The 26950-nt window shown below is 47.2% G+C and overlaps 1 protein-coding gene across 5 annotated transcripts in view; it reads right to left on the bottom strand.

Annotated features, from left to right (window-relative positions):
• Cacna1c (calcium voltage-gated channel subunit alpha1 C) overlaps positions 1-26950 on the bottom strand; it is a 604243-nt gene that overhangs the window by 459210 nt on the left and 118083 nt on the right. For all 5 annotated transcript variants that reach the window (XM_028753516.1, XM_028753517.1, XM_028753518.1 and 2 more), the window contains exons 2-3: positions 8340-8663; positions 3731-3834 (exon numbers count right to left, since the gene is read on the bottom strand). In XM_028753516.1, coding sequence (XP_028609349.1) covers positions 3731-3834; positions 8340-8663 — 428 coding nt within the window. The remainder of the gene's footprint in view (positions 1-3730; positions 3835-8339; positions 8664-26950) is intronic.

The raw sequence follows: 26950 nt of genomic DNA, 5'->3' as shown, positions 1-26950 counted from the left end.
TGTCTGTCTGTTTGTTTTGAGGAGGCCTTGTCTGTCTGTCTGTCTGTGTTGAGCAGGTCTTGCTCTCTAAAAGTCCTTTCATGTGTACTGGCCTAAAATCAGGCTGCCCTCAGCAATCCTGTGCTGACTCTCCATGAATGAAGCGGTATGCAGAGGCAAGCGGAGGCGTACGGCTCATTACTGCGCTTGCGCAGTATGTACCTCACAGCCCTCATAGACTTACAAATGGCGTCTGCTGAACTGGGATGACACGCAGATGGCAGCACTGAAGCCCAGTTTGTCATGCCGCTGTTGTAGCTATGCAAACACAAAACCACCTCACTCTGTCAAACCTGACTCTGGAAGTAACTGCAGCTCACTGGGAGGAGTGTAGAGAAACCCACGCACGCATTGCATTGTTAGTCATTCCTCAGACTTGGCCAGCAGGACTCACACTCACCTTGGGACTTGGGGCAGTCCAAATGCAGGCCAGTCTTCAACCTAGTGCTATCCAAGGATAGGGATACACGGAGACCCTGAGCTGACTGACTAATGGCAGTGGGAGGGGGGACTGAAGTCCACAGGACTGTCTCCCCAAGGTTCCCTTCTATGCATCAGAATACCCAGGTTAGTGGCCTGGAAGCTGACTTCTGACCACCTCTGAATCCTTCTGAAGCAGACACCAACCTGGAGAAGTACAGATTGAATATACTCCCAGAAAACTCAGGGAAGGTCTTTAGTTCTAAAGGACAGAGTGTTTGCTGGCCCATGGCACCAGGACACAGATGGCTCCCTGCTTCTTACCCAGCCACTCGCTTAACCTTCACAACGGGTCAGGGTGCGATTCCCTCACCCCGATTTTACAATAGTGTGTGGGACTGTAGTGTCCTAAGCTTGTCAGTCCAAACTCTGGAGAAGAAAGACCAGGCTCACAGTCTCCCTCTTTCTCTCTCTTCCTCGCTAATGATGCTCGGAGCCTGGCTCCTACTTAGAAAGGACATGGTACATGTCCTCTGCAAAGAGTCAAATGCCAGCACATCTTCTTAACATTCAAACTCCAGCCAAGTCTTTGTGAACTTCAGGGTTCAGGGAGAGTCAGACATTCTGCTTGCACAATAGGTTCTCTCAGCTGGCAGAGGCTATTCACCAGGTACCTGAGAATTTACCTACAGAGGAACAGCTGTCAGCAGGTCGGGCTCACAGTGGCGGTGCTATAAATGATGTACTTCGTAGTGGGTGGCATGGTCAACACCAGGGCAATGATTGGTAAAGAAGAAAATATCATGTCGGTGGCCAGGTCGGCCTTACTGTGCTTCACTGGTATCAAGAAAAGAGAACCAAGATGTTGTAAGTGTAAAACTGTATCCTAGATACAGCATATGACGCGTAAACTTGCTTAAATGGAGTTACCTTAAAAACAAAAATACAACTCTACTCTTGATTGTCTTTCATCTGTTAACAAAAGCAAGCAATGTTTGAGAAACGAGGATGGATGGAAGCTGATAGAACTGTGAGAGAAACGGTGAATAGCAGCAGGCGCGCATGTGAGTTTATAGGTTCTGTACCAGGGGAACACACTTTTGCTAAATAGGATACTCTTGCACCCAGCTGCCTCTCAGCAGCTGACATACGTCATCTTTCTGTTTGGATCCTAGAGAGACCTGTGGGTAGACAGAAGCCAACTGTGTAAGGAGCTGAAGGTGGAGTCACACATGCAATAGAGAACATTCTAAAACGCTGTTCGTGAAGAGCAAGGCATGGTCCCCTTTCTTCAGAATCAATAAGGGAAACTGTTCATAATGCAGGCTCCATGGACCCTACTCCAGACTCACAAAATTGGGGTAGGTTGGGGAACATGTGTGTCCCCAGGAGAGTTTGAGAACCGTGGCTTCAGATACATCTCTGTCTCTCACTGAGTATCCAGTTAGAATTTATTTTGTAAGTTCTAGTTGTAGAATATTGTGTGGTTGAAAACAAAATGCCATCCCCCCAGCATCTCCTGAAGCTAACCACCCAAACAACAAGTTCAATATTGATTCCTTATTATCACCTATTTCACACAGAGGTCTCAATTTCACACAGAGGCAGATGTTGGGGGCGGGGCAGCTTACCCATCCACCAATGCACTGGTCTAAGAACAGCTATGAATTCTGTGCCTAACCAGAACTGCCTCTGAAGCTCCTTCGAGTTGAGAGTTGGGACCAGAGCTCCAAAGGAGGGCAGCAGGGGAGAAAGGCAAACACTTTGAAGAGCTAGAGTTGACGGAAAGAGCTCCTTCTTGGGGCTGACACTTTGGCTTATAATATTTTGACATGGGAAAGATTCCTTTATTTTAAGAAACAAGGTCATATCTCTATTGGCTGCATGGACTACAGCAAACACATTCAGCATACTGACTGGAGCCATTTCACCATTCAGTACTTGGTGTCTATCTCTGGGACCTTTGGAAGCTATCCCCAGTACTTGGCCCGACACAAACCATGAGACACTGAAGGACCTCACCCCATACACACATATACAGAACACTTTCCCCACTACAGGTCTGCAGCTACTTGCTGAGAAAACTGTGTAACTCTAAAATCTGCATCTAAACCAGTAGTTCTTAATGCTTCCACCCTTTAATACCATCCCTCATGTTGTGATGACCCCAGCCGTAAAATTACTTCATTGCTACTTCAGAACTGTAAATTTGCTACTGTTGTGAATAGTAATGTAAATATTTGATATGCAGAATATCCTATATGCAACCCCCCAAAGTGGTCATGACCTATAAGCTGAAGAGACTTCATCTCTTTGGAAATGTCAAAGGTTTGGTAGAAAAGGGATTCCCTCCTTGACAGCATCAGCAGCCACAATTGAAGTCACAACTACAGGAAGGAGAGTCCCATAACATTCCTGCTTCTCTTAAACCAATCCCATCCAAGAGCCCAGTCTCAGCTAAGTAGAAGGCATCATTGACAGAGGAAGACAGTGGGCTTCATGACCAAACATGCTGTGGGAAAATCACATGAAGACTACCCAGACAGGATAAAGTGGAGATTTCTCTGCAGGCTTTGCTGGGGCTCTCCAGGCAGCCCCAGCTCTGCCAAGCACATTCCAGAGCTTGCCTCACATGCCCAGACCAGCAAAGGCCTTTGCATTTGCAGTGACTTCATATTCAGCCAAAAGTAAACACACTCTCCACTTTTTCCATGGACAAATACTAACCCCAAATTGTCAGGGTTGGCCTCTCTTAAATCCAAATGGAAAGCCACCTTTCCCAAGAAAATAAAGCCATTTTTAACTCAATGATACCTCCTGGCCACAAAAGAAAACTTTGCTAAAAGCTTCCTAGATATTATTTATCATGCAATCATGCTATGATCAAGCAGGCAAAGCCTAACAATGGAACAAAGGCACTCAAAATACTCACAACTGATGATCCAAAAATGCTCGCACTAGCAAACACCTGCACTCAAGATTTAAGCAGTACATCTGTAAGACACACTGCTTATAAGACCCACCGCTCGCACACTCATACATGCACACACAGCTCACAGCCGCCTGATTGGAATATTCTTCTGAAAGTATCCTGTGATAAAGCAGGTGCCAATTTGAATAAAAAACAAACTGGCCCAGAAGATCTGAGTGGCGTCAAACTTTGGCACCTGTTAAACATATATCTCGCGTCTCTCCCACCTTGCACTCTGAATCTATGCCCTAAATTCAGTCGTCTAACAAACAATAAGACATGCAGAGGCTGGAGACTTACCAGGTTGGAGTTGGTGGCGTTGGAGTCATCTTCCGGAAAGGGAATATAGATTGCTAAGGCCACACAATTGGCAAAAATAGTCAGTAAAATAATTATTTCAAATGGTCTGAGAAAGGAGTTAAGGAAATCAATGCCACTGTTAGCACAAGTGAAACAAACACACATCTATATATTTTTTTAAATGAATCAAAGATTCTTAAGAATTCTGTTTAAACAATGCATTCCAAGCCCCTTGTATTTTGAAGAGAAACATATGCCTTTTAAGTGCTTCTAGTGGACCCCCGCCAAAATTTTTTCCTAATATGTCAAGAGCAGTGGAGGCCAGTCGCGTGCCAGAGTAAACACAGATTTCTAAATAACTTCTTCTCCTCTTTTATTTATTTAGATTACATTTGATTTCATTTCCCCTCGTGTGGGCTTGGGGTAAAGAGCCCTGCCTGCCCCAGGAAGGATTCCCCACAGGACCCCATTTCCACATGGTTCATGAACTGTCACCAAACAAGCGGCCCTTCATGGAAATCTACAGATTTTGCTTTTCAGTTTTTGGAAGCAAAGTGAGAGTGTTTTACCTCCCTGGGGTTTAGGACTCCCCAAAGCCAAGTAGGATGTGTGCTGTGGTTTCAGAGGTAGGGACTGTATCCCTTTGCCAGTTCAGCTCCGTATAGGGCATAGTGATGGCCTGGGCTATAGAGCATCAACCAAGGGTCCACTCACTAGTAACAGTATACTCTGATGTTCTCTTGCCATGACCACTTCATGAACACACCAGGACAGGACACAGTGAGCAGTAAGCTAATGTGATAGCACACACTCCTCTACTGAGACCACACCACACCCAAAGCAAAGAAGTCTCAATCTGTGTTCCCACAATCAAGTTCCTAGTCTCTTTCACAGAGCCTCTTCTAATTAGCCTCCTATTGCTATGATAAAACTCATGACCAAAAGCAATTTGGAAAAGGAGAGGGTTTATTCCAGTTTATACCTGATAGCCTATCACAGAGGGAAGTCAGGACAGGAACTCAAGCCAGGAACCTGGAGGCAGGAACTGAAGCAGAGCTCACAGAGGATGCTAGTTACTGCCTTGGTCCTCATGCCTTGCTCAGCCTGCTTTCTTATGCAACCCAAGACTATCTGCCCAAGGGTAGCACTGTTCACAGTGAGCTGGGCCCTCACACATCAATCACTAATCGGGAAAATGCCCCATAGACTTGCCTACAGGCCAATCTGATGGAGAAGTTCTTTTCATTGAGGATTCCTTTTCCCAGATGACCTGAGCTTGTGCTAAGTTGATAAAAGACTAACCGGCACAGAACCTAATGAGAAGAAGGGCATGGATGAAAATTACAGAGTAGAGAGACCAACTGTACTCGCAGAAGTAACAAACTCTAAATCATGAAGAGACCCTAGAGATTATCTAGTCAAAATCTTTGAGGCCCCAAAGAAGCTAAGAAATATCCTCAAAGCCCTATAACAAGCCAGTGGCCAGGCAGCACTGGAACCAGATCCCCTGACCACCATGTCCAGTGCTCACCTCACGCCACAGCCTTCAAGCTTGGATTCATGAGCCTGCTAGGCCAGTACACAAAGTTCTGCACTCTGGGGGGAGTCTGCATCACTGCTTTCATGATGGATCCCCAGCATCACCATGGCAGAGCTGAGGGTACCTCCTAAGACGTGCCATGGTTCAAATGTGTCTTGGTTTCACAAGATGCCCTGTGAGAGAACATGACCAATCATGGCCATCATCATCACACCTGCCCTAGATCCCCAAGTGGCAAGAAGCAGAGCCAGACCCAGAACCCAAGCATAGCAATAGCTTCTTACAGCCTGCTGCCCTGAGGTGGCCAGGCAAGGATGCAATGGCAATGGAGACAGGAAGGAGTGTTAGGGCAGTGGTGGCAAGTCTGGCATGCCTCCAGAGACTTCACATCCAGCTCTGTGATGACCATACTCCCAAGCACCTGGAAAGAGACAGTAATCTCTTCTGCTAATGGAGGAAACTGAAGCATGCAGAGTTGTGCTGGGCCTGAAGTCAAGTTAACCGCTAGAGTGGGACCCAGACTCACAAAGTTGGTGACTAGGTCAGTTTCAGGACCACTTTGTGCTGATTTGCCTCAAGTGGCCATGAGGGCATTTCAGAAAGCTAGTTCTCCCAACCCTCCTCCTCCATCCCCTTCTTCTTCTTCACCATGCCCCAAGCTGCTCAGGACAGTGACTCTCGTCCCACACTGCAAGGTTCCATTCTCATTGCCTGGTGCCCTATCAGGAAGGGGCACTGCAGACAACAGAGCCAAGCCTCATGAATATCTATCTACTCATCAGGTGTCCTCACTCTCTGTACCAGTCAGGGAGCCAAGCTTGACATGTTTCAAGTGCTGTCCCCCACCTTCCCTGCTCCATGCAACACAAACATAAAAGCAACCCATCCAGCACCATACACTAAATCTCCAGGCTGATGCTGGAGGATACTGTATGCCAAGAGGACAAACAGGCAGACTGGGAGAGCTGCAGCCGGGATACAGAGGAGCACCCAGCAAATCTGATACACCCATGCTATCTCCATCCTTTCAACTGCCCATCTGACGACAGCACCAGGCAGGCCCCACCTTTTCAAGAGCTGCTGAGAACATCTCTCTCCTTCCCTGTTCTAGGCAGTCTGGAGCTTGCATACAGCTAGTACAACGGACTGCATTCCCTCCCTCTCCCCAGGAGGGAGGCACCTTCTCTCAGGAAGGCCAGTTACAGTAATCATGCACTGAGGGCTGCAGATTCAGGTCCCTGTAGACCTACCCTGGAGTGCACATCCTAAGCATCACGTCTCGATAGTTATCTCTATTCCTACATAACTATCTATTCCCACCCAGCAATTTACTGTCTAGTACCACAAAGTAGCCGTCTCATCCTACCTGATAACAATCTTGTCCAACTATTAACTCTCTATCTGGTCCCACCTACTAACTATCTAGTACCACTCCGTAACTATCCGGTCTTGCCTAGCCCTTGGCCATACTCTCTACCACTGTAGTGCAGAGAGTTTGGGAAGTACATGGATTTGGGGAAGTACATGGGTTTTGAATGTGAGGAATCTGGATTTAAAACCAACTTTGTCAACACCTGCTCTATGAATTAGAGGCAGGGAACTTTGGATTTCAGGATCTCCCTGCTCTCCCTTCATAGTGGTTATCCCCAGGGTCCCGCTTCTCTCCTCCTGTGCCTCTGAAGGTAGCCTGGTGGGACTGCCCACGCTCAGCTTCTCACCCATTCATGCACTATGTGCGGCTTTGCAGACTGGACATTTTGGCAGCAGCCCTTGCTTAGCACTGTATCCTATTATAGTTACCCTTGGGAAAGGAACTCAGATATTCCAAGAAGGACTGTTCTTTGCTCCACAGAACTTTAGTTCCGCCCTAGGTCATCCTCTTTTACCTTCCAATCACTTCCAAAGGTTTTTTAAATCTTTTCCTAGAAACTCACAAATAAAATCGAACACTCCAAGTGGAAAGAAGCACAGGACCCTGTCTAAGTGAATTGGGGGTTTAGAGAGATAACACCGCAGTTTCTAATACTGTCTATTCTGGGTCACGTGACCTGGAAAGTTTGATGTGACTTATTCCATCCCTAGTGACAGTCAGGGCTGAGCATTGATGCCTTATCCAATGTAACTCCATGATGCTCAGAACTTAAGATGTGTGTCCATGGTGAGAGTCCTTCAAAGACATGATTTCTAAATTCCCCTCCACCCCTTTTTGTGTGTTCAGAGTGGATACCTGTTATTCTAGATGATTCTTTCAATTTTGGCTATACCATAGCTTTGCCTGGAGAACTCTGTAGAGTATCTGGGGACTAATGGGACCTGTGGCACCTACAATTTGCTAAAACTTTCCAGGTGATTCCAATGTAATGCCCAGGCTGAGAACCTCTGGTCCCAAGTGCTAAGCCACAGGCTAGAGCCACTGACCACTATTTCCTCATGGCCCATTTACACTAGAAAGAGGTCAGGCTGTGAGCTGCCACAACACAATGCCATAGGAAAGAAAGCCATGAAGAAGCAGCATGCAATAACAACAAATAACCCACACAGGCAGGTCCCAGGTGGCTTGAAAGCAAGTTTATATGCCACAGTGTCTTCTCTAAGGTCACTTGTGGCAGGAGGAGTCTGTCCCTTCTCTCAAACACTCAGGAGTGAAAGTGTTTAGACTTAAAATCTGTCTGGATTTTGGAGTCTGTGCAGATTCACAATGAGAGGACTTGGGAACAGGACCCAGGTTATATACACCTTACCCATACAGACAACAAAAATTTTAGTGCCTGCATTTTGACTGCAACCTGTCACATAAGATCAAGTGGACAATTTTCCATTTATGGCATCATGTTGCTACTATAAAAGTTTTAGATTTTAGAAGAATTCAGATTTCTGGTTCAGGGATGCTTGTAATACCAACAAATTCTGGGACCTTGTCCTGTGAGCTAGTGACTCATGTAGTCTAGGGGAGAAGTCTAGAATCCTGTCACTGAAACAGTAAGGATAAGATACCCATAACATCCCCAGAGGGTCAGCCCCTAGGCACAGGCCAAAGGAACACCTTCACCAGTCCACAGCATAAAGGATATTTCCATTCAACAATGCTTATGCATGCCCTCCTGATGGGGTTCTTCAGAGTCAGGCAGAGCAGAGCCCGGGGCGGCCGTGTGGCAGTTGTGCCCCCCTGCTTCTTGGGTTTCCCATACTGCTGCCGCTTCCGCTGTGTGGAACTGACGGTAGAGATGGTTGCGTTGCCAGCACTGCCCATGAGCTTGGCCTGCCGGGCAGCATCGATGGCTGCCTGCCATGACAGTGCTGCCCCTGGAGTAGGGATGTGCTCCGGGGCGAGCCCTGCAGCTGCGTTGGCGTTCATGTTGGCATGAGCTGGGCGTGGGCTCCCATAGTTGGAACCTGCGAGGAGAGAGAAGACAACAGTTACTATGGTGAATACAGGAGCATTGGGGACACATTTTGGATTCTAGACACAATTTTGGACAAAGAAAAATCTTTTTTCTTTTCCCAAGCTATTGCAAGAACTTGGGAGGTAACATACAAAAACACCAATATGTATGCTCCAGGAAATACAGCCATAAAATCTATTCCAGGCCCTGTGTGACCTAGTTCATCCAGATAAACTTGGGCCTGTCACTCTCTTCCCTAGTCTCACTGACTTGACTTAGGCAGACAAGATGTGAGAAGCGTATGTTCACAGCACTGAGCTAGTGAGAAAGTATATGGCGAATGGTGAAATCAATGCAACTTCTGACCCTTAAAATACATATTCATAAGAGTGCTCAAATAAAAGGATATTCATTTAGATAGAATGGGTAAATAAGAAATGGAAGAAGATGAGGGTAAGATAGAGGAATTAGGAGGAAGGAAATGTGCAGACATGACAGTCAGTCATCCCAGCCCTGGAACTGATGGCGCAAAGACACAGTACAGCCAAGAGTGGGAAGCTCTAAACTCTGCAGTGAGAAGGTTAGCCAAAGTAAGCTCATACCCAGTGCAGTAATCTGGGAGTTGAATGGCCCCCTCCAAGACTACATCAATATGGTTCCAGGGAGGCACTACTGGGGGGGGGGGTCATAGAACATTTGTGGTCAGATCTTCCTGGAGCCACTTTCTTCTACCACTCAGATGATTAAGTTACTTTAGTGACTTAGCTACTTCTCAGTTAAGATGACTCCATTACCTCTCTCATGCAATCCAAAAAGACCCAACCAACATGCTTGCACAGTCCTCGACATGCTTGCTGGCTTCCAAAGTCTCTGTCCTCCTCATCGAAACAGCCTCAGAGATAGTAAAACTTCAACTATAAGCCAAATGATTGACATCAGTATCCAAGATGCTGATGACGGGGTTCTGAGCCTTCCCTGGCACAACAGCAAATCGTATTGTGGTAGATTACCACTTCTTCCCATGGACAGAGATGAAGGAGCAAGAAATGAACAGATGCTATGTACTTATTATCACCCACTGGATACCAAGGCTAGCGCATCAGGCCTTCTTTGGCACCAGCTGTAATCAGCCACCTGCACAGCTGTTGGATGACATCTGTGGTATTTGACTTTAGCCTCATTCCACAGACCCTGGTAAAGTGTCTCCATTGTGCCCACTACTCTGGCACACTCACCTCACTACACACTCCCCTTATGCTCTCCCCTTCCTCTGCCCAGTGGCACCAGGCAGTTTCTGCACCTCAGGAGCATGTTTACCAGACCATCAAGCTTGTGAAGAACAGACCTCTCCTCGATGGAGAAGCCCCCTCTCTCACAGCCTATCACTGATTGCCCTCCTTTCAATATATAGATGCTAAGAGTAAAGTAAGGAAGGCTCCAGAGGCTAGGGACATAGGCCCCCAGAGCAGAGAGCTGAGAGCATGGGTTCGGATTAGCCAAGGCAGCTGAAGCAGAGCTGCTCGCCTAAGCAGCAAGACAAGTGTCTCCACTCAACACCCAAGAAAACAAAGGAGCATGTGACTCATTAAAGGTCACGAAATGAGACAATGGAAGATTTTACTGCACTCGGGGCTCATGGTGAACTGCCAGACTCTATCCCTCCCTCCTCACCTCTTTCAACACTCCACACATGCACATGTGTGTGTACACAAGCACGCAGATACATGCATGCACACCTCCTCCTGGACTTCTGGGTTGAGCAGCAGCTGTAACACTAACACCTACAGTAACTTCCCTGGTGACAGAGAATGGAAAGCATCCCTGTTTCTTTTTCTTACACCGATGCGAGCAAGTCCAAAATGGCCCTGCATCCCATCTCTGCTTGTCAAACTGGGCTGGAACTTAACTCTTCCTGGCTCTGTTCTATCTGTTCTGTCTGTTGACTTTGTAGATTCTTTTTGGCATTGACAAAGTTTAGTGGTCACTGTTTTAGCTCCTGGACCTATCTTTCTCTACTTCTATAAAAGCAGCCATGTTCCCTACTAAGCCTGGCACACCCCAGTTTCCTATCCACATCAGTTCATCACTTTCATTTCTCTCAGATCAGTTGCTGGTTCACAAAGCAAGCAGTGCCCGGGCTTTAGGGTGACACATGAGAAGAAGACAGAGAGCCCCAGAGTGAAAGCCCAGCAAGGGGTCCTGGGCACCGTGGGCATAAGACAGGTCAGGAGGCACCTGGATGAACTCCTGAGCACCTCACACTCCATATTGAGACCCATTCCCAGAACACAAGGATACCTCCAGGGCATACAATCTGGAGACACATGTTAAGAGGCCTGAGTGTGCCGAGAAATAGAATATCACCCTCCTCCTTTGCCTGAGGATAAGAATACAGCTATCTTAGAATGTGGCTATAGCCTTTGAGTAGTAAAGGGTGGCCCCACCATAAATGGCCACATGCAGGAAAGAGAGAAACGTATTCTCCAAGGTTAGTCTCCATGATGGATACACTTTAAGGTCACTATGGCCTTGGCTTCTCCAAGTCGCTTTCCCATCCCAACCTGAGGTTCTAGGAGAGCCTAAATGACAGCTGCAATGGGAAGTGCAACCTTCCATGCGTCTTAGGAGTGGGGAAATTCCATCTCTGTAGCAAGGATTCTGAACCCAAAGTAATGCCATGAAGGTAGGACAGCCCTACATTGTTTCTCTGATGCTTTTTTGTTAGCACAAAATCACCACCCAATACAAAGACCAATTTTCAAATTATAAGGCTGATTCAAAGCTTTGCCTCCTGGCTGCCAGTTGAACTGATGCCACCAGCTAAGTCTAATCTGGCTCCAGACTTACTGGGCTATATCCCCTGATGCTCTCGTGCCCAAGAGAACCCCAGAATTGTAGCTCAGCAGACCAGACCACATGGAAACCTGTCAGACCTCCACAGCACCAACCTCTTCCAGACATAAGAAAAATGATTCCTGTTTGTCCAATGGCTGAGCTCCCTTGAAGACAGCAGCAACCATGCCTACTTCACAAAGGTGTTAACTCTTCTCAGAAGAGCAAGGACACAGCACGGCCCCAACACAGACCCATTAGTCTCATATCACCCTGCCCTACAAGGTCCCAGAGAGAAGTCCCAGTCGGAGAATGGATACATGCTTCTTCAGTGTTAGAGTAGCTTGGTGCTGCATATCTCCCAGTCAGGAGTATGTCCAATAATATGACACAGTGGTTTTTAAATTCTCCATCCCAAAGAATGCTCGACATCTATTGCTAGTGACTATAATGATGACGATCTCCTGAGAAGCAAGAATGCTGTCACAGCTTGTATCATAAGTATCCCCCAATGCCTCATGCACTGTCCTCATTACATGAGGGGGTCAAACCTTCAAGAGGCGGGATCTGATGAGAAGAACTTGGATTGATGGAAATAGGGCCTTGAAGGAATATTGTAGCCCACCCCTCTATGTCCTTAAGCCCCCCAGCCATCATGAAGTCAAAGGTCAGCATAAGCCATACTCCCTGACCATAATGTAATGTCCCCCACAGATCCAAAAGCAATGAGCCAAGGGACTGACTCTTCTAAACTGTGAGTCAAAGTAAACTGTTGCTCCTTACATGCTGTGGCCTCTGGTGTGGTAGAGTCTTAGTGACAGAGAGCTGACTGACACAAGATAAGCCGCAGGTAAACGTTAAACCTTTATCTTATGAAGTCTGTCTATCTACACCTTAAGCCCTGCGTCCTTCCCCTTACTCTGCGGATAGGAGAGAGGCTCTGAGGAGAGAGACTAGCACTCTCTGCCTCCCATTCACCACTCTGGTCCAGGCCACCATTCACTTCCTGATGTGAGAATCTCTGAGATCTCTCTCATTTCCAGTTTTCTCCCTCTCCAACCCAAGCCTCACTCACAAGCAGTCAGGATAATCCTTTAGGAAACACAAACACTAAATCAGGCCCTATCATTCTCCTACATCAATCATTTTCAAACCCATCGTGTTTCTTGAAACCTGTATATGCCGGCCCAGGCCAGCTTCCCTGGGCTTATTACATCTGGTCTCCTTTTGTCCCTCAAACATGTCCAGTTCTAATCAGCTACCCTGCATTTCTGTGTACTTAGAATCCTCTTCCCTCTGCCCCTAGCTTCATGCTTTCTATTTACATTCCAAGCCTGGCTTTAAATAATTCTGTCTTAAAACTTCTAATCCCCCAGAACCAGGCAAGACTTCCAGTGGAGGGATTGGGACACCAACCCAACCACACAACTATCAACCTATATTCTGTCCTGCCAGCACAATATGCTGGAGTAAAGGTGGCAGAGAAATTGTTGGAGTGGCTCACCAATGACGGGTCTAGCTTGAGACCCACACCATGAGAGAACACCTACCCCTGACACTGTCTGGAGGACCAGAAACCAGAGGCCAGATGGTCCAGGGACATAAGATAGAACCAAACACACCTGGGAAATAAAGAAGTGAAGAAATGATTTTTGCCTGGCATAATCACCACCAGAGAGGCTTCATTCAGCAACTGACAGCAACAGATACAGAGACCCATAGTCAAACATTAGGCAAAACTCAGAGTATCCTGCAGAAGAGGGGGAGGAAGGATTGTAGGAGCCAAAGGGGTCAAGGACACCACAAGAAAACCCAGAGAATCGACAAACTGGATTCACGGGAGCTCACTGAGACTAACCAACAAGAAGGGAGCCTACGTGGGTCTAACCTCAGCTCTCTGTAGATATGCTATATTTGTGTGGCTTAATGTTTTGTGGGACTCTTAATAGTGAGAATGGGGTCTGTCTCTGATGCTTTCAGACCCTTTTCCTGCTACTGGGTTGCCTCATCCAGCCTTAATATGAGGGAAGTGTCCAGTCTTATTACAACTTGATGTGCCATGTTTGACTGATATCCCTGGGTGGCCTGACCTTTTCTGAAAGGAAATGGGGGACGAGTGGATGGGAAGGGAGGTGATGAGAGTTTGTCTGGGAGGAGAGGAGGGAGGAACAACTGTGGTCAAGATGTAATATATGCAAGAATAAATTAATTAAAATATTTTCTAACCCAAGAACTGAGAGCCTAACCAGTAGGATCCAGTATTCCTGCCACCTCCCTCCCCCACACTACTCTCAGGTAAAGATGCCCAGATCCCTGGGCAACATAAAGGGATTCCTAATGAACCACAGACATGGAAAAGATATGGGTTTCAACAACACAGCCACCTTCTGTGGTCATGTGACTTCTGCCACAAATAGAGCTGGTGACTCCTAAAGAATGCCTAAGTGACAGGCAGATCAGAAGGCAGCTCACCTCAGGAAGGAGAAGGCTGCAATGGCTGCCCTGCTGCAGTTCTTGTCAGTCAAGTCCCTGAGTGCACAGCAATGGCCTTCTTTTGAGTCAGGGGTCACCCAAAACCTTTGCAACCATCTACCTGGATTCTCCAAGCCCTCATAGGTGACAAGGGCCCCATATGTAGCAGGCATTCTAAAACTGAAGATGTACTGGCCTGAGCCAGCACAAACCTGGTAACTGGAAAGCAAGAGGACCCTGTCTCCTGGTCTTGACTCAGTCAAGACTGTCCTTCGCCATCTTGGAGGAGTTTATCCACAGATGACTCCAGCAGGCCTTACAGGGTCACCCTGTGACATGGAATGACAGGCAGACAGCTGACATGGATGCTCTTCCAGCTTCTTCCTACTGCCTTCCTGGACCACAGAGGCAAACACCTAAGCCAAGTCTCAGGTTCCCTGAAGCCAGAGTTCCTAACGCAGCTTTGAGACTGCACAACCAAGACCCAAACCAAAACCGAACCAGGTGGGGCAGGAACCTGCTCACTGGTACAGCTTCCAAGTCCTGCCGACAGCTTCCCAACCCCAGGGGCACTGGAGTCTACGATATCCCCAGCTTCTTAACCAAATGCAATTCCCTTGATCTATTCTGCAGTGCTCTTCAGATGCCATTCCTCCAAGACAATCCTAGTGCCTCCTCCCCCAACCCTTCCAGCTAACCCTGAAGTCCTTTGATTCCTGTATCCTGTATCCATTCTTCCTAAAACCATCACAGCTGCTCAAGACACGTCGGCCTTGTGCTATGCAATATAGCTCTGTTATTATTTGGGTTTGAATTTATGTTTTCTGAGACAGAGACTCACTCTATAGAGCTGGCTGAGTCTCACACTCACTGTATAGCCCAAGTTGATCTCAAACTAAAGGCCGTTCTCCCTTCCCCGGCTGCCCAAATGCTGGGCTTACAAGCATGAGTCACTATTCCCCAGTCTGACCATAACGTTTATGGTAGTAGATATGGTATGTCATTTTGAACTATCCAATATGGTGGCTATCCATCAAATGCATCTGTAGAGCACATATAATGTCTCTGGGACAATGGTGGAAGCACATTTTAAGTTCTATTTAATTTCAGTTCATCTCCTTCTAAATAGACACAGACTACCACATGGGACAGTACTTAAGGCAGAGCACTGTGAAGACTGGGGTATGAAGTAGGAAAGAGAGATAAAGAAGCACTTGGTTTCTAAGCAGGAAAGGGGAGCAACCAAGAATGGGTCTGGGTGTGATAGATGGGTGGCTGTCCTAATCTTGAAATAACTACTGCCTGCAAAAAGACCTACCAAAGTGTAATGATTCTCAGCTCTGACAAACACTAAGGCCATGACTATCTTTACCTGTCTGACACTGAAAAAAAATAAGTGTGGAACGATTCTCCTCAATGGGCTGATAGAAACCTGATTTTGTCCCTCAGGCTGAGAGGGGTGGTTGAAATGAAAGCCTCCTCCCTTGAGTGTGTCCACCTTGAAGCTGAGCACCTGAACTGCTTGAACACAATACAGCACTTATCGCAACTCTTCCTCACCTTTCCAGAACAGAAGAGATGCGGAGAGCAGCCCCATGCCCACAGCCGTTGCATCTGTTCCATAATGAAGAGACAGCAAGGGGCAAGGACATCTGCAGCATCTCCCCAACTCAGCAGATCAGCTGCTGCCTTAAATAGAGCACCTTCCTCTGATGACCCGCCAGGGGCAGGGGGAAGGCAGGTAGAAAACCTGAGCCTCCCCAAGGCCACACTAATAAGAAAGTGGCCCTGCCAACAGCATCCGCACCTTCTCAGACCAGCATGGAAACCCCTTCTCTATAGTATACGAAGCAAGTCAAGAAGGTGACAGAGGAAAAGAAACCTCAATAAGGAGTCCCACTGAGGAAAGAACCATCTGCTCCTGATCAAGGTTAGCCTGTCCCCACTAGACACTAAGCATTATGCTGCTTTATCTTTAGTGGCCAGCATCAGCAGGCATGAAGGAGGGACAACTCACGGATGCATGCAGCTAAATCACAGGCTCCGGTCACTGAGGGCAAACCATGATAATGGCAAACTACTCCTCCATGTCTTCTTCCCTGGCACGGAGGCAAGGGAGGTCTCCATTTCTGCTGTTCACACCACCACTTGCTGACAACACACCTAAATTCAGTGAGCTCAGAGTGAAGCTACTGAAAGTCAGCACTTCAGACTGTAGTTAAGCGATGTAATTGGCTCTGACTGGGGGCAGACATCATGCTGCGCAAACAGGAAGTCCTTGGGATAACTGGTATCTGGGGACAGTGTCATGGCAGCTTGGCAAAACCCTGACAGAATACCTGAGAGTTCAAACCTTATAACCTTCACATTTTACAGGAGAATTTTCCCAAATTCTGCACATTAAATGATTCTTTGGTAAGGAAGGACAAGTTTGATTTTATTTTATAAATTACATATACCACGAGAATTACCACCGCCAAACCAGTACTCAACTCCTGTCCCACTGCTGAAAGCCCCTCTAGTGGGGGCCTAGTCCCACCTGGCAAACATCTGCTTGCTGCCACAGAGAAGAGCAGGGATTCCAATACACCGTCTTCATGAACTCCTGGTGGCTTTGTGCTGCCTGTGGCCAAGGCTCTAGACAAAGGCCACAGATAGCTAGGTATTTGCAGCAGTGGCTCTACAGAACAAAGCCATGTGGCCTGAAGGTGAGCAAGATAGAAAGGTAGCTAAAAACAGGCCATGGTGGTGTACATGCTTTGTCTGTTGTAGGCTCCCTCTCTGGGGTGAATAGGTGTGTGTGTTGCATCTCCTCAGGGAAAGTTTTATCACACAACATATACCCAGGCTTCTGATTCTATAAAGTACCAAATAAATAGACATTTCTCTGGGCCTCAGTCAATTGCTCTGAAAAATAGAATTAGCAATGCATTCCTTGCAGGATGACCAAGAATACTTAATGAGATTGTATGTCTGGAAGTTCTACCCATAGAGCAGCAGCTATTAATAAGAACTGCTCCAGATCCCCACACAAAGCGCCTCAGGACACAAAGGAAGACTACCTTCTTCCAATGAAGAGACACGAACATGAAGAGTGTGTTATTAGTTTAAAGATTCTCCCGATGCTCATTTTTTGCTTTCTGCAACCATACCTTAAAGCTGTTGCATTCCATATTCCCAGATCAGGCATCAGTCCCTGGGAGGAAACTACAGGTACGGAGAGATCCAGAGATCCAACAAAATGAAAAGGCTCTGACATTGTTCCACTATTGGGGTTGCATGGCACAGAGGAGGGGTGCTACCCCTCAGAGTCACACACTAAAAAGCAAAATATGTACAGAAACAGAGTCACCCAGGCCTGCTTGTCTTACTACTGGATGTCTCTCATCCTTGCTAAAGTAGAAGAAAACGTCACTTACTTCTTGCTTCATAGTCCCTGGACATTTAATAATGCTACATGCAAAGTACAATATTTCTTTCATTTACAATGGGGGGCTACACCCATTTGTCTTGCTAACCCTTAAAACCCCTACCAACAGGCAAACAACAAGGCAGAAGGCAACAAGAGCAACAGCAATAAACACACAGGTAGACAATAAGCTCCATGCTGAGATAGAGCTGTCTAGGCCTAGACTTTCCCCACATTTGATGGAGAGAGCAAAGAGCTCTGAACCCTACTCCTGGCGCCATCCCTTCTGCTCTGCACTCACCCCTGCAAGTCCCCTCCTTAACTCTCCTCTTCCTGGTCTTCAGAATGAAACTCAAACGCTGTGAGAAATCCTCTGTCTCAGCACTCAGGCCCCAGTGCTCTTTGGATCACATCTGGAGAGCATCCCATGGCTCCCACATTCTCACCAACTAGCCTGACCCTACCAAGGCCTCTCTTACCCATTATTTGAGCTAAATAAAGAGCACCCGGCCTCCCCTCCCTCAAACAACAGTTGGACTCTTTCCAATGCAGAAGCAGCCTGGGATAGCACCCAGCTAATCCACTCACTGCCCCTTGCTAGCTTATGCATAGGGACTCACGACCTCCTGAAAGCTACACATGAGGACCAAGTGCAACCCACAAGCATTCATCTGAGAAGGGTGGCAAGGAAGATCCTAGGAGATCTCTTTCTCTTCTCTTTCATCATGTCCATACCAGCCTCATCACAGTTGCATGGAAGTCTGCAAAGCCAGAGGAGCACTGCACCACAGCTAGTATTTCTATGACTAACAGTAGAGGGTAGCAAGTGCTGGTAACAAAAGAGCAGAACCATCAGGCATGTCTTGTCACCAGTGGGGAATGCTACAAGCCACTGTGCAAAGCAGGATGACAGTTGCTCAAAAATTAAACATTCGATTACTATAGATCCAGTTGGCATACAGCCAAAATTATTAGAAATTAAAAGGTCCAACAGGTATTTGCACACCAGCATTCATAGCAGCGTTATTCACAAGAGACAAAAGACAGAGACAGTACAAGTGTTCACCAATGGATCAACAGGTTGTTCAAATGTGTTCTACACTGGAATACTGCTCAGCCCTAAAGAGAAAGGATATTCTGACTTATGCTCCAAACAAGAAGAAACACATTATGATAGGTGAAATAAGCCAGATAGAACAGGATTCCATTCCTGGGTGTTATTCAGGCCTACCCTCTAAATCAAACTGTCTCCATCTTCATCAGGTCAGATTTTAGGGAGGGGCTGTGGTAAATAGCCTGGGAAAGACAAGTATGGAGGCATCCATCTGTGAAGCTGTGGGAAAGCTGTCATCCATGCTGGGTAGATTCTCCAGTTTGCTTTTTTAGGTCATCCAGGCTCCTGTTAGAAGCCCTCACCAACAATCTGGAAGTAGCCCAATAGCTGATATAACTCAATAAGGAGGTAAAGACTTTGTGATCTAAGACACCCAAGGATCCTTCCAGCAGGAATAACAAGCGAATCTAGACCAGGACTGAGGGGATCCCAGCCCCTCCACAAACACTTCCAGGGAGCAGGGACACAAGCCCAGAGAAGGATTCAAAGAATCTTGGTTATAAATTACTTTCAAATATCAAATAAATCATATATGCAGATGCACAAACATGCCTTCACAACTGAGTCAAACCAGACACCTGCCTAAATGCATCTCAAGAGCCATTAAATACCAGCTGTCAGAGCCGCGGCTTGGTACCTACCCAGCTTCAGCCTTGCCCAATACCATCTGCAGGGTAGACCACAGTACGACCACTCTGATACTCTGGCACTTCTCCCAGAGGTGGCCCACACTGAGTACAAACAGAGGTGATTGATGAAGGAATGCCTTTTCAGTTCTACATGCTGACAACTCCAAGTCAGGAGACACAGCATCAGTGTCTTTGCTGACAATACACTGAGGCAAAGGGACACCTGTGGCCCTGCCCAGTGAGACCCAGGCTAGGGCTGACTTATCTGCCACCAATCCTCCATTTTCTCTGGCATCTTAAGCCCATGCTAGCAATCGCATGTACAAAGATACACTGTGTTCTCTCCAAATGTATCTCTCCCATCCTTCCTTTACTCCCAGGTGCCCAATTTCTCTGACACTTTCTTGACCCAGTTATACCTGGGGGTCCCTCTACTCCAACATCCCCTTTTGTTGAAAGCAGAGGAAGTACCTGTGCCTTCATCTTTGGATATACCCAAGACTTGGGGCAATGGATACCACCAAGTAGAGCATCCTTTGAGATCCTAGCGCTTTACACAGGCCAATGCACTTCAGTGCTGCCTAGTCCTTCCTCTGCTTCAGTTGCTTTAGAAGGCCAAGACAAAAGGTCTACACACCACCCTCAATATGAAGGTAGACATCCAAAGGCTCTACTGCTCTTCAGCTCAGAAGAGAATCCACAAAGCAGAAACAAGGCCTGTAAAAAGTCTTTAAAGCTCTTCAACCTGTGACTTTGTCCCTTTGTTTATGTTCCTCTCCCCTGTGTCCTCACAGTAATCGGGAGGGTTATAACCTTTAAGACAATGCATATCTGATCTTGTTCTATGAAGACCAAAAACAGTGGAGAACAGAGTGTAGGGTGTGGAAATACTTGAGTTTAGGGGATTGTACAGCAAATGATAAAAGCAACTATCTTTGAAACAGCGAAGTAGCATGACAAGTGGTTAAAAGCCCAGATGATGGTTGTAAGAGCCCCAAGGGCCTGTTCTGAATTGCCGGTTGCTAGTTCCATGACCTCAGCATGCTGCTCAAGCATTTAAAGACACCATAAGCACTCAGCCTGGTCCAGCTTCTTCCGAGGTCACCGTGGCACTGCTGGCTTCGTTTTGTAATCACAAAGGCTTCTAAAGCTCAGGGCTCTAAAAATAAAGGAAGATTCAGGAAAGGAACCTGGGAAAGCTCAGGGATGACCTTGTCCAGTGTCTGAAACTCAGACCTGTATTTACACTGAGTTAGCTGCATGTGATTCCAGCCATTCCCACTTCCTGGATAACGTTCTCTCTCGGGTCTATTTCTGAGCATAGCTGGATACCTGGATCTCATCTCCTATCCCCTAGTAAGTGGCTATTTGACCCTGAACAAGATCACCTCCCTCCTGTGTACAGTTACCTCAGCCGCAAATAGAAGAAGTTCACCAAATGATCCCTAAGGTCCTGCACGCTTTGCTGACAGTCACAGATTCTAAAATTCTTATGTGGGTGGTAGAGGAATTTATTGTTTGGAACATGCTGTCAAAAGGACTCAGCTTCCCAGATGGATCCTGAGGTCCCTACACACCCACACCCACCCTGAAGTCTCTCCTTGAATGTTGACATAAAGTGGACTGCAAAGTCTCTGCTCTACTGGGTCAGCACCTTCTAGGGTGTTCTCCAATCTCTAAGGCAGAATTCCCTGGGAGTGAAGAGCAACACCTATGCCCGATCCACTCTGCTTTAAATGACACTGACACTGATTTACAGGTGATCACCTGCCCTCCCTAGTGACCCTCAGGAGCAGGAGGCTGCAGAATAAAGACCCACGCACTCCATACATAGTAGGTGGCTGAAGAACCTCTGATTGTAGCATGAAATGTAGAGGGCCCACACAGCTTTGGTCCCTGTGATTTCCCACTGCAGACTCAGCACTCTAAACATCATGACATAAACATGGGGTGCCTCATAAAACTGTGGGTGGGGCTCTCATTCAAGATGGTCAGTGTTTGGCCCAACCTTCCTGTGATGCCAAGGAATTATGAAACTTAACATGTAGACTTCAGGGCACCGCTATGTAAAGAGATCCCTATGGGAAAGAGAACACTGTTCCTTCAGACTCAAGAAAGGGGCCAATGAGGCAAGACCCTCCCATGACCACAATGTTGCTTTTGAATACAGATCTTCATAAGGAGATGTGCACACATAAGCACATATCACCAATGAAGGATACAGAGGCACAGAGCACTGCTACTCTCCTCTGTGTATGTCATGGCCTTTGCCATGCTTTCTGCATACAGACATAGTGCATCTGTGGCTTCCCACCCCTGCTCAGGCATAACCTATGGTAGAGCTTGGTCCCCTTCCAGACTATAGCCTCAGTACAAAGTACAAGGTAAGGAACCCAGAAATGTTGTGTGGCTCCCAGGGTCCCTCATACCTTGAGCTGAGGGTGATGTACCTATACAAAATAGTCCCTGAGCCACGACCTACTGGGAAGGAATGACCACAGCTGCCAGTCACCTATCCAGACACTTAGAGTGAGTCTTCCTCTCTCTCTCTCTCTCTCTCTCTCTCTCTCTCTCTCTCTCTCTCTCTCTCTCCCTCCCTCCCTCCCTCCTTCCCTCTCTTCCTTCTCTCTCCCTCTCTCTCCCTCCCTCTCTCCCCCCCTCTCTCTCTCTCTTTCTCTCTCTCCTTCCCCCCCTCTCTCCCTTTCTCTCCCTTTCTCTCTCTCTCTCTCACTCTCTCTCTCACTCTCTCTGTCTCTCTGTGTATCCCTCTCTGCATCTCTTTCTCTGTGTGTCTCTCTGTGTCTCTCTGTGTCTCTCTCTGTCTGTCTCTCTGTCTCTCTGTCTGTCTCTCTGTCTCTGTCTCTCTCTGTCTCTGTCTCTCTCTCTCTCTCTCTCACACACACACACACACACACACACACACACACACGATTGCCCATCCAGGGACATTCCTCTTCCAGTCTGTAGCTTAATTTAGACAGGAAGCCAGAGCAGCCAAGGCCAGATTGGCCTGGAGGTTAGCTGCAGGCAGCTGGAATTTCTGAAACTTGGCTGGCCAGAATTTGAAGCCATCTCATCTCTAGACTGTGACTTGGTGTGTGAGCGAGAGCTGTTCCCTCCCCTTCATCCATGTCTCCTATATCTCACATCCAAAAGCCCTGACTCAGGTAGGGAATAATTCAGGAGGTGCATGTGACATTTGTAAAGGTGTATGGGAATTGGGCATCTACAAAGACTCAACTCAGTATGTTTCAACTCTAAAACTGCAGGATATTCCCTAAACTAACTTCACCTCCTAGCCCCTCAGCATTCTTTTCAGTAAAATGGAACAACATGACGTAATAAGGGTCACATATGAAGCATTAGCAGCCAAGGCCAGATTGGCTTATGCCTGCATACTGAAGGATAGTTGTTCTCCAGCAACGTTATTCCAAGCTGCCAATGGTAAATATGCAATCCCAATGACCTTCTTCCCAGACACTACGGGATGCCAGCTGTCTTCCGGCCACCCCTCACAACCCCTGCACATTAAGGTCAGGCCACCTGTCTCACATAGAACAAAGAGCATCTCAGGAGATCCTTGCCCTCAATGCCACATCCTAGGCTACAAGGCTTGCCCTCTAGACCAGCAGCCCATCCCAATCCCCATACACAATTCATTCCAGACCATCCCGGGCACGTGGAGATACTCTGATATCTAGATGGTCAGCAACTTGCAATAGTTTCCCATATCAGATATAAAGTGGAGCATAACTAAGTTTCCCACAAAGCCACTGCACAAGTTACACATAACCCACAAGTACACCCTGCTCACAGGGCAATGTCAGTTCCATTCATTTGACCCAAGAAATTTTACACAGGACCTGGAGGAAGTGCACAGGCAACAAAGTGGTGCCTTGCCGTCTTTGGTTTCCCTGTAATTAACAGGTACCCAGGGTCTATTCTCCCAAAGCCTCGTCTTTCTTTTTGACATGCTCTGGGAAGCTTTACTGCTCCATGAGCCTAGGAGAGAAAGCATAATGAAGACACAAGAGGAGAAATGGAAGCTAAGGGACTGGAGGAAACTCAGCATAGCAGACCTGGGAGGCCCCAGAGAGCACCTACCACCACCATCACCCCCCATACACCAACCCTGTTGCTGTAATCTCTCGGCAGGCCAAGAAAAATCCACACTCAACTCCCAGACTACAGATCCACCAATGCCATTCCATTAACCCAGAGTTGAGACTGAGGCTAAGAGGCACAAAATCAGAGACCTTGCTATCAAGCTGCCTTAAACTGCCCAAAGTCCATTGCAATATGGCCTTCCAGTCCCAAAGCAGTCCATGTCCAAGTTGCTATCTGATTATCCAAGTGGGCTTGATATAACTACCTAGATCTTAACCAGGAGTCGGGATAACAGGGAACAGATGCTACTACAGTGCTAGCCTTGCAGAAAGAGAGGGAGCACCTTCTAGATTCTAAAGAAAGTGGAAAACAAACTCACTCTCTGCAACATCCCAAGGGACCTCAAGTCTATAGACCAAGTGAGGCACCTGCCCTCCAGGAGTGAAGGATAATACACCATTGTTATTGGCTAAGTCTATCCTGATTTGTTACAGCAGCAATGGGAAAAAGATACACCCTGCTCTTCTCTGCATAAAATCTGTAAACTGAAAATCAGCAGGGCAGGTAGAGTCTTGTTTCCAAGAGGCGCTGGTTTTTCGGCCAGAGCAAATGAGTACCTTAAACTTTGGTTTCAAACAGGAAGCCCTCACTCTCCATTTCTGCTGGGGCAGAGCTGGGCCAGCCAGCCTTGCAGTGAACAATCCCCAGAGTCTGAGAAATGTGGTCCAGAAAGAAGGGTCTCCCACTACTGGTTTAGAATGGACCAAGGAGACAGGGTGAAGCTCGCCAGCAGCACACTCGAGCATGCAGAAAGCCCTAGGCTCAGCCCATGACTGACAATCAAAACAGCACACAAACAAAAGCCACTAACTTATTTTACATTTATCTACTTATTCATTTATGTATTGATGGGGGTGGGGTCAGAGAACCACTCACAGGAGTCAATTCCCTTCTACCACACAAGTTCCAGAGGCTTGGTGGCGGGCATCTTTATCTGCTAATCCACTTCACAACACCAAAACGCTTTCTTTTAAAAAGACATTTCTTAAAATATGATAGGAAAACACCCAGCGTTACAGAGTATCAAAGAAATACACTACAGGAAGCTACTACCTCACACCCATTAAGGTGGCTGCCATTATCAAAAAGACAGAAAACAAGCGTTGGGAAGGCTGCGGAGAAGTTGGAACCCTTGTGCAGTGTTGGTGGGAATGTGAAGTGGTGTAACTGCTGTGGAAAATAGATGGCAGTTCCTCACAACCACAAAAATAGAACTACTCTATGATCCAGCAAATACACGGCTGGATAGGAATCCAAAAGAATTGAAATCAGAGACTCACGAGGGGTGTTTTGCACCCCCATGCTCATACGCAAGTGAGGAGGTGAAAATGATCTGACTGTCAACAGAACAAGCCCAGCCTGTGATTATATGCACAGGGGTAAGAGTTCTCTGCCTTAAGAGCAATGGAATACGACGCACACTACGGCAGAGATGAACGTAGGGCCCCACAGGCACTGAAACAAGCCAGCCACAGACAGACAAGGCTGGGGTGCCTGCAGGGATCACACTCCTAGAACCAGGACAGGAGCTGGGGAGAGTGTCGAGGAGTTACGGTTTACGGTTCAGGTTTTCGAGATTAACATTTTCTGGTGATGCTTTTCACAACACTGCAAACATACTTAACACTTATGAGCTGTACCCTTAACTATCCAGATGGTAAAGTTCACGCTATGTGCTCTTTACTGGAAATGAAATTATATTCCATCTCTGGGCCTAAACCACAGCCCAGCAGCACCAAAGACTCAAAGACTGTGACAGTGCATCCAGACCCTCTGTGCCTGTACCTCTGTGCCCAAATGTAGCACCACCTGCTTCATAGATGCATTCATCTCCCACAGGCAACCAGGAGCTCTTCCAGTATGGGCAATAGATGCCATTCCAAGTACCTCACACTGGTACCAAGCTGTATCCATGCCAGGGTCCAATAAACACCTGCTGATTCAATTTTTCAAGAGTATAACCTTTGTCTCCTACTAACAAATCCTATTCCTCCAAAAGGACCCTCGACCCACCACCAATCCTTGCCATGGCTGATTCCAGTCAAGGAGAACAAGGCATGGCCAGGGTCATACTGTGTGTGCCCTTACCATGCCATCATCCAGCCTTTGCCCAGTTTTCCTCATCCGAATTAATCAGGTTAATGCCGAGAGCATGGGAGCCAAGGTTAAAGCAAAATGACTCACAAGGGTGAGTGAGGAAAAGCTTCAGTCTGTTTCAACTCTAAAATGCAAAGTCTCGACCCAGCAGACTCCACCAGAAGCAATTTATGTCTAGAACACAGCACTTACAGCATCCTGACTCACTCACTGTAGCAGAACACCAGCCCCAGGTCTATCTGGTACCATGCAGACACTGAGGAATCCCTCCACACTCCAGCTACATAGAACAAACATCTTAACTAAACCCTACCAACTGAAAAGCTGGCTTCTCCCCATACAGTTCAACCAACCTGAGGACGGTGAACGATCTGGTTCTTCGAGTCCACAGGAGTCTTGCAATACCAGAAGAGGCTAGTTGCCTAGCAGACAGCACCCGAGAAAGGGCATCTTTCTGAAGTACTTGCTAAGAACACTTACAGACAGTTGCTATGGGCCAGACCTTTCCCCACCATTACTCATGATGGGGAACTCAATTACTCATCTGCTGGCACCCCACAGCAACCCCTGAGTTGGGCGTGTCATTATGCCAAGTCACAGATGAGAAGCCCGAGGCAGACAGATTAACGGACTTGCTCTCAGGGTAAACCAAGCAGCCTTGTGAAGAAGGATATGCTTGACCTTCACACATGGCTTTAGTTTGCCCTGGCTTACAGGTGGGGGCTTCTGGTGTCCTCCCCCTTCATCTCCCAATGGCTCTCATATGCATCAGAATCAGGGAACCCCTTCAGGCTTGTCTTCTTCAAGGCAAAAAGATTGATGATTCCTCTGGCTTCCCAGAGGTTCTCACTGCATCTCTACTGCCTTAACTGTTACCTCAACACAGAATTCAAACCCAGGCCCAGGACTCTGTGGGTACTAGACCAAGTGAAAAGATTCCCCTTTGTCATGCCAGGACTTAGAAAAGAACGGGCTGTCATTCCAGCAGCACATATGACAATGACAGGAGATTCCAAGGACCTGACAGTGCATCTGTGATGTGGACAAAGCAAAGAGGAGCTGATCAAGAGTCAAGTCCAGGCAAGCAAAGGGGAGGCAGGCATGAACCAAGGAGAGGGTTTAAGATAACAGAAGGCAACGAGCAAAGACCAAAACCCGGGGTCTTAGAGTTCAGCCTGAGAGTCTTCTCCGCTTTGTCCACATCACCAAATGGGCCATCGGGTCCCTAGAATCTCCTCTCATCATTGCGAGTGCTGCTCACTCTCTTCCAAGCCCTGGCAGGATGGAGGAACATCCTTCCAGTTTGCCCAGCACCCACAGAGTCCTGAGCCTGCATTGGAACTCTGTCAAGATAACAAAAAATGAGAGACTTGGGAATCAAAATTGACCTGGGAAACATCAAGCCAGACGTAGGGCACAGCCACAGCAGGCTACTGGTGCTTCCTTGTATTCCTGTGTCTGGATTTCTGCTGCCCTATATGTGCAGTTGCCCCCGTAGCTGGATATGCCCATGTGGTAACATTCTGGCTAATGAAATATAAGAATTGATTCTGTGATATCCAGGAGAGGGCCTAGAC

This window comes from Grammomys surdaster, unplaced genomic scaffold (genome assembly GCF_004785775.1).
Source record: "Grammomys surdaster isolate TR1022 unplaced genomic scaffold, NIH_TR_1.0 125950, whole genome shotgun sequence".
NCBI lineage: Eukaryota > Metazoa > Chordata > Mammalia > Rodentia > Muridae > Grammomys > Grammomys surdaster.
This window is presented reverse-complemented; position numbering and strand designations above follow the sequence as displayed.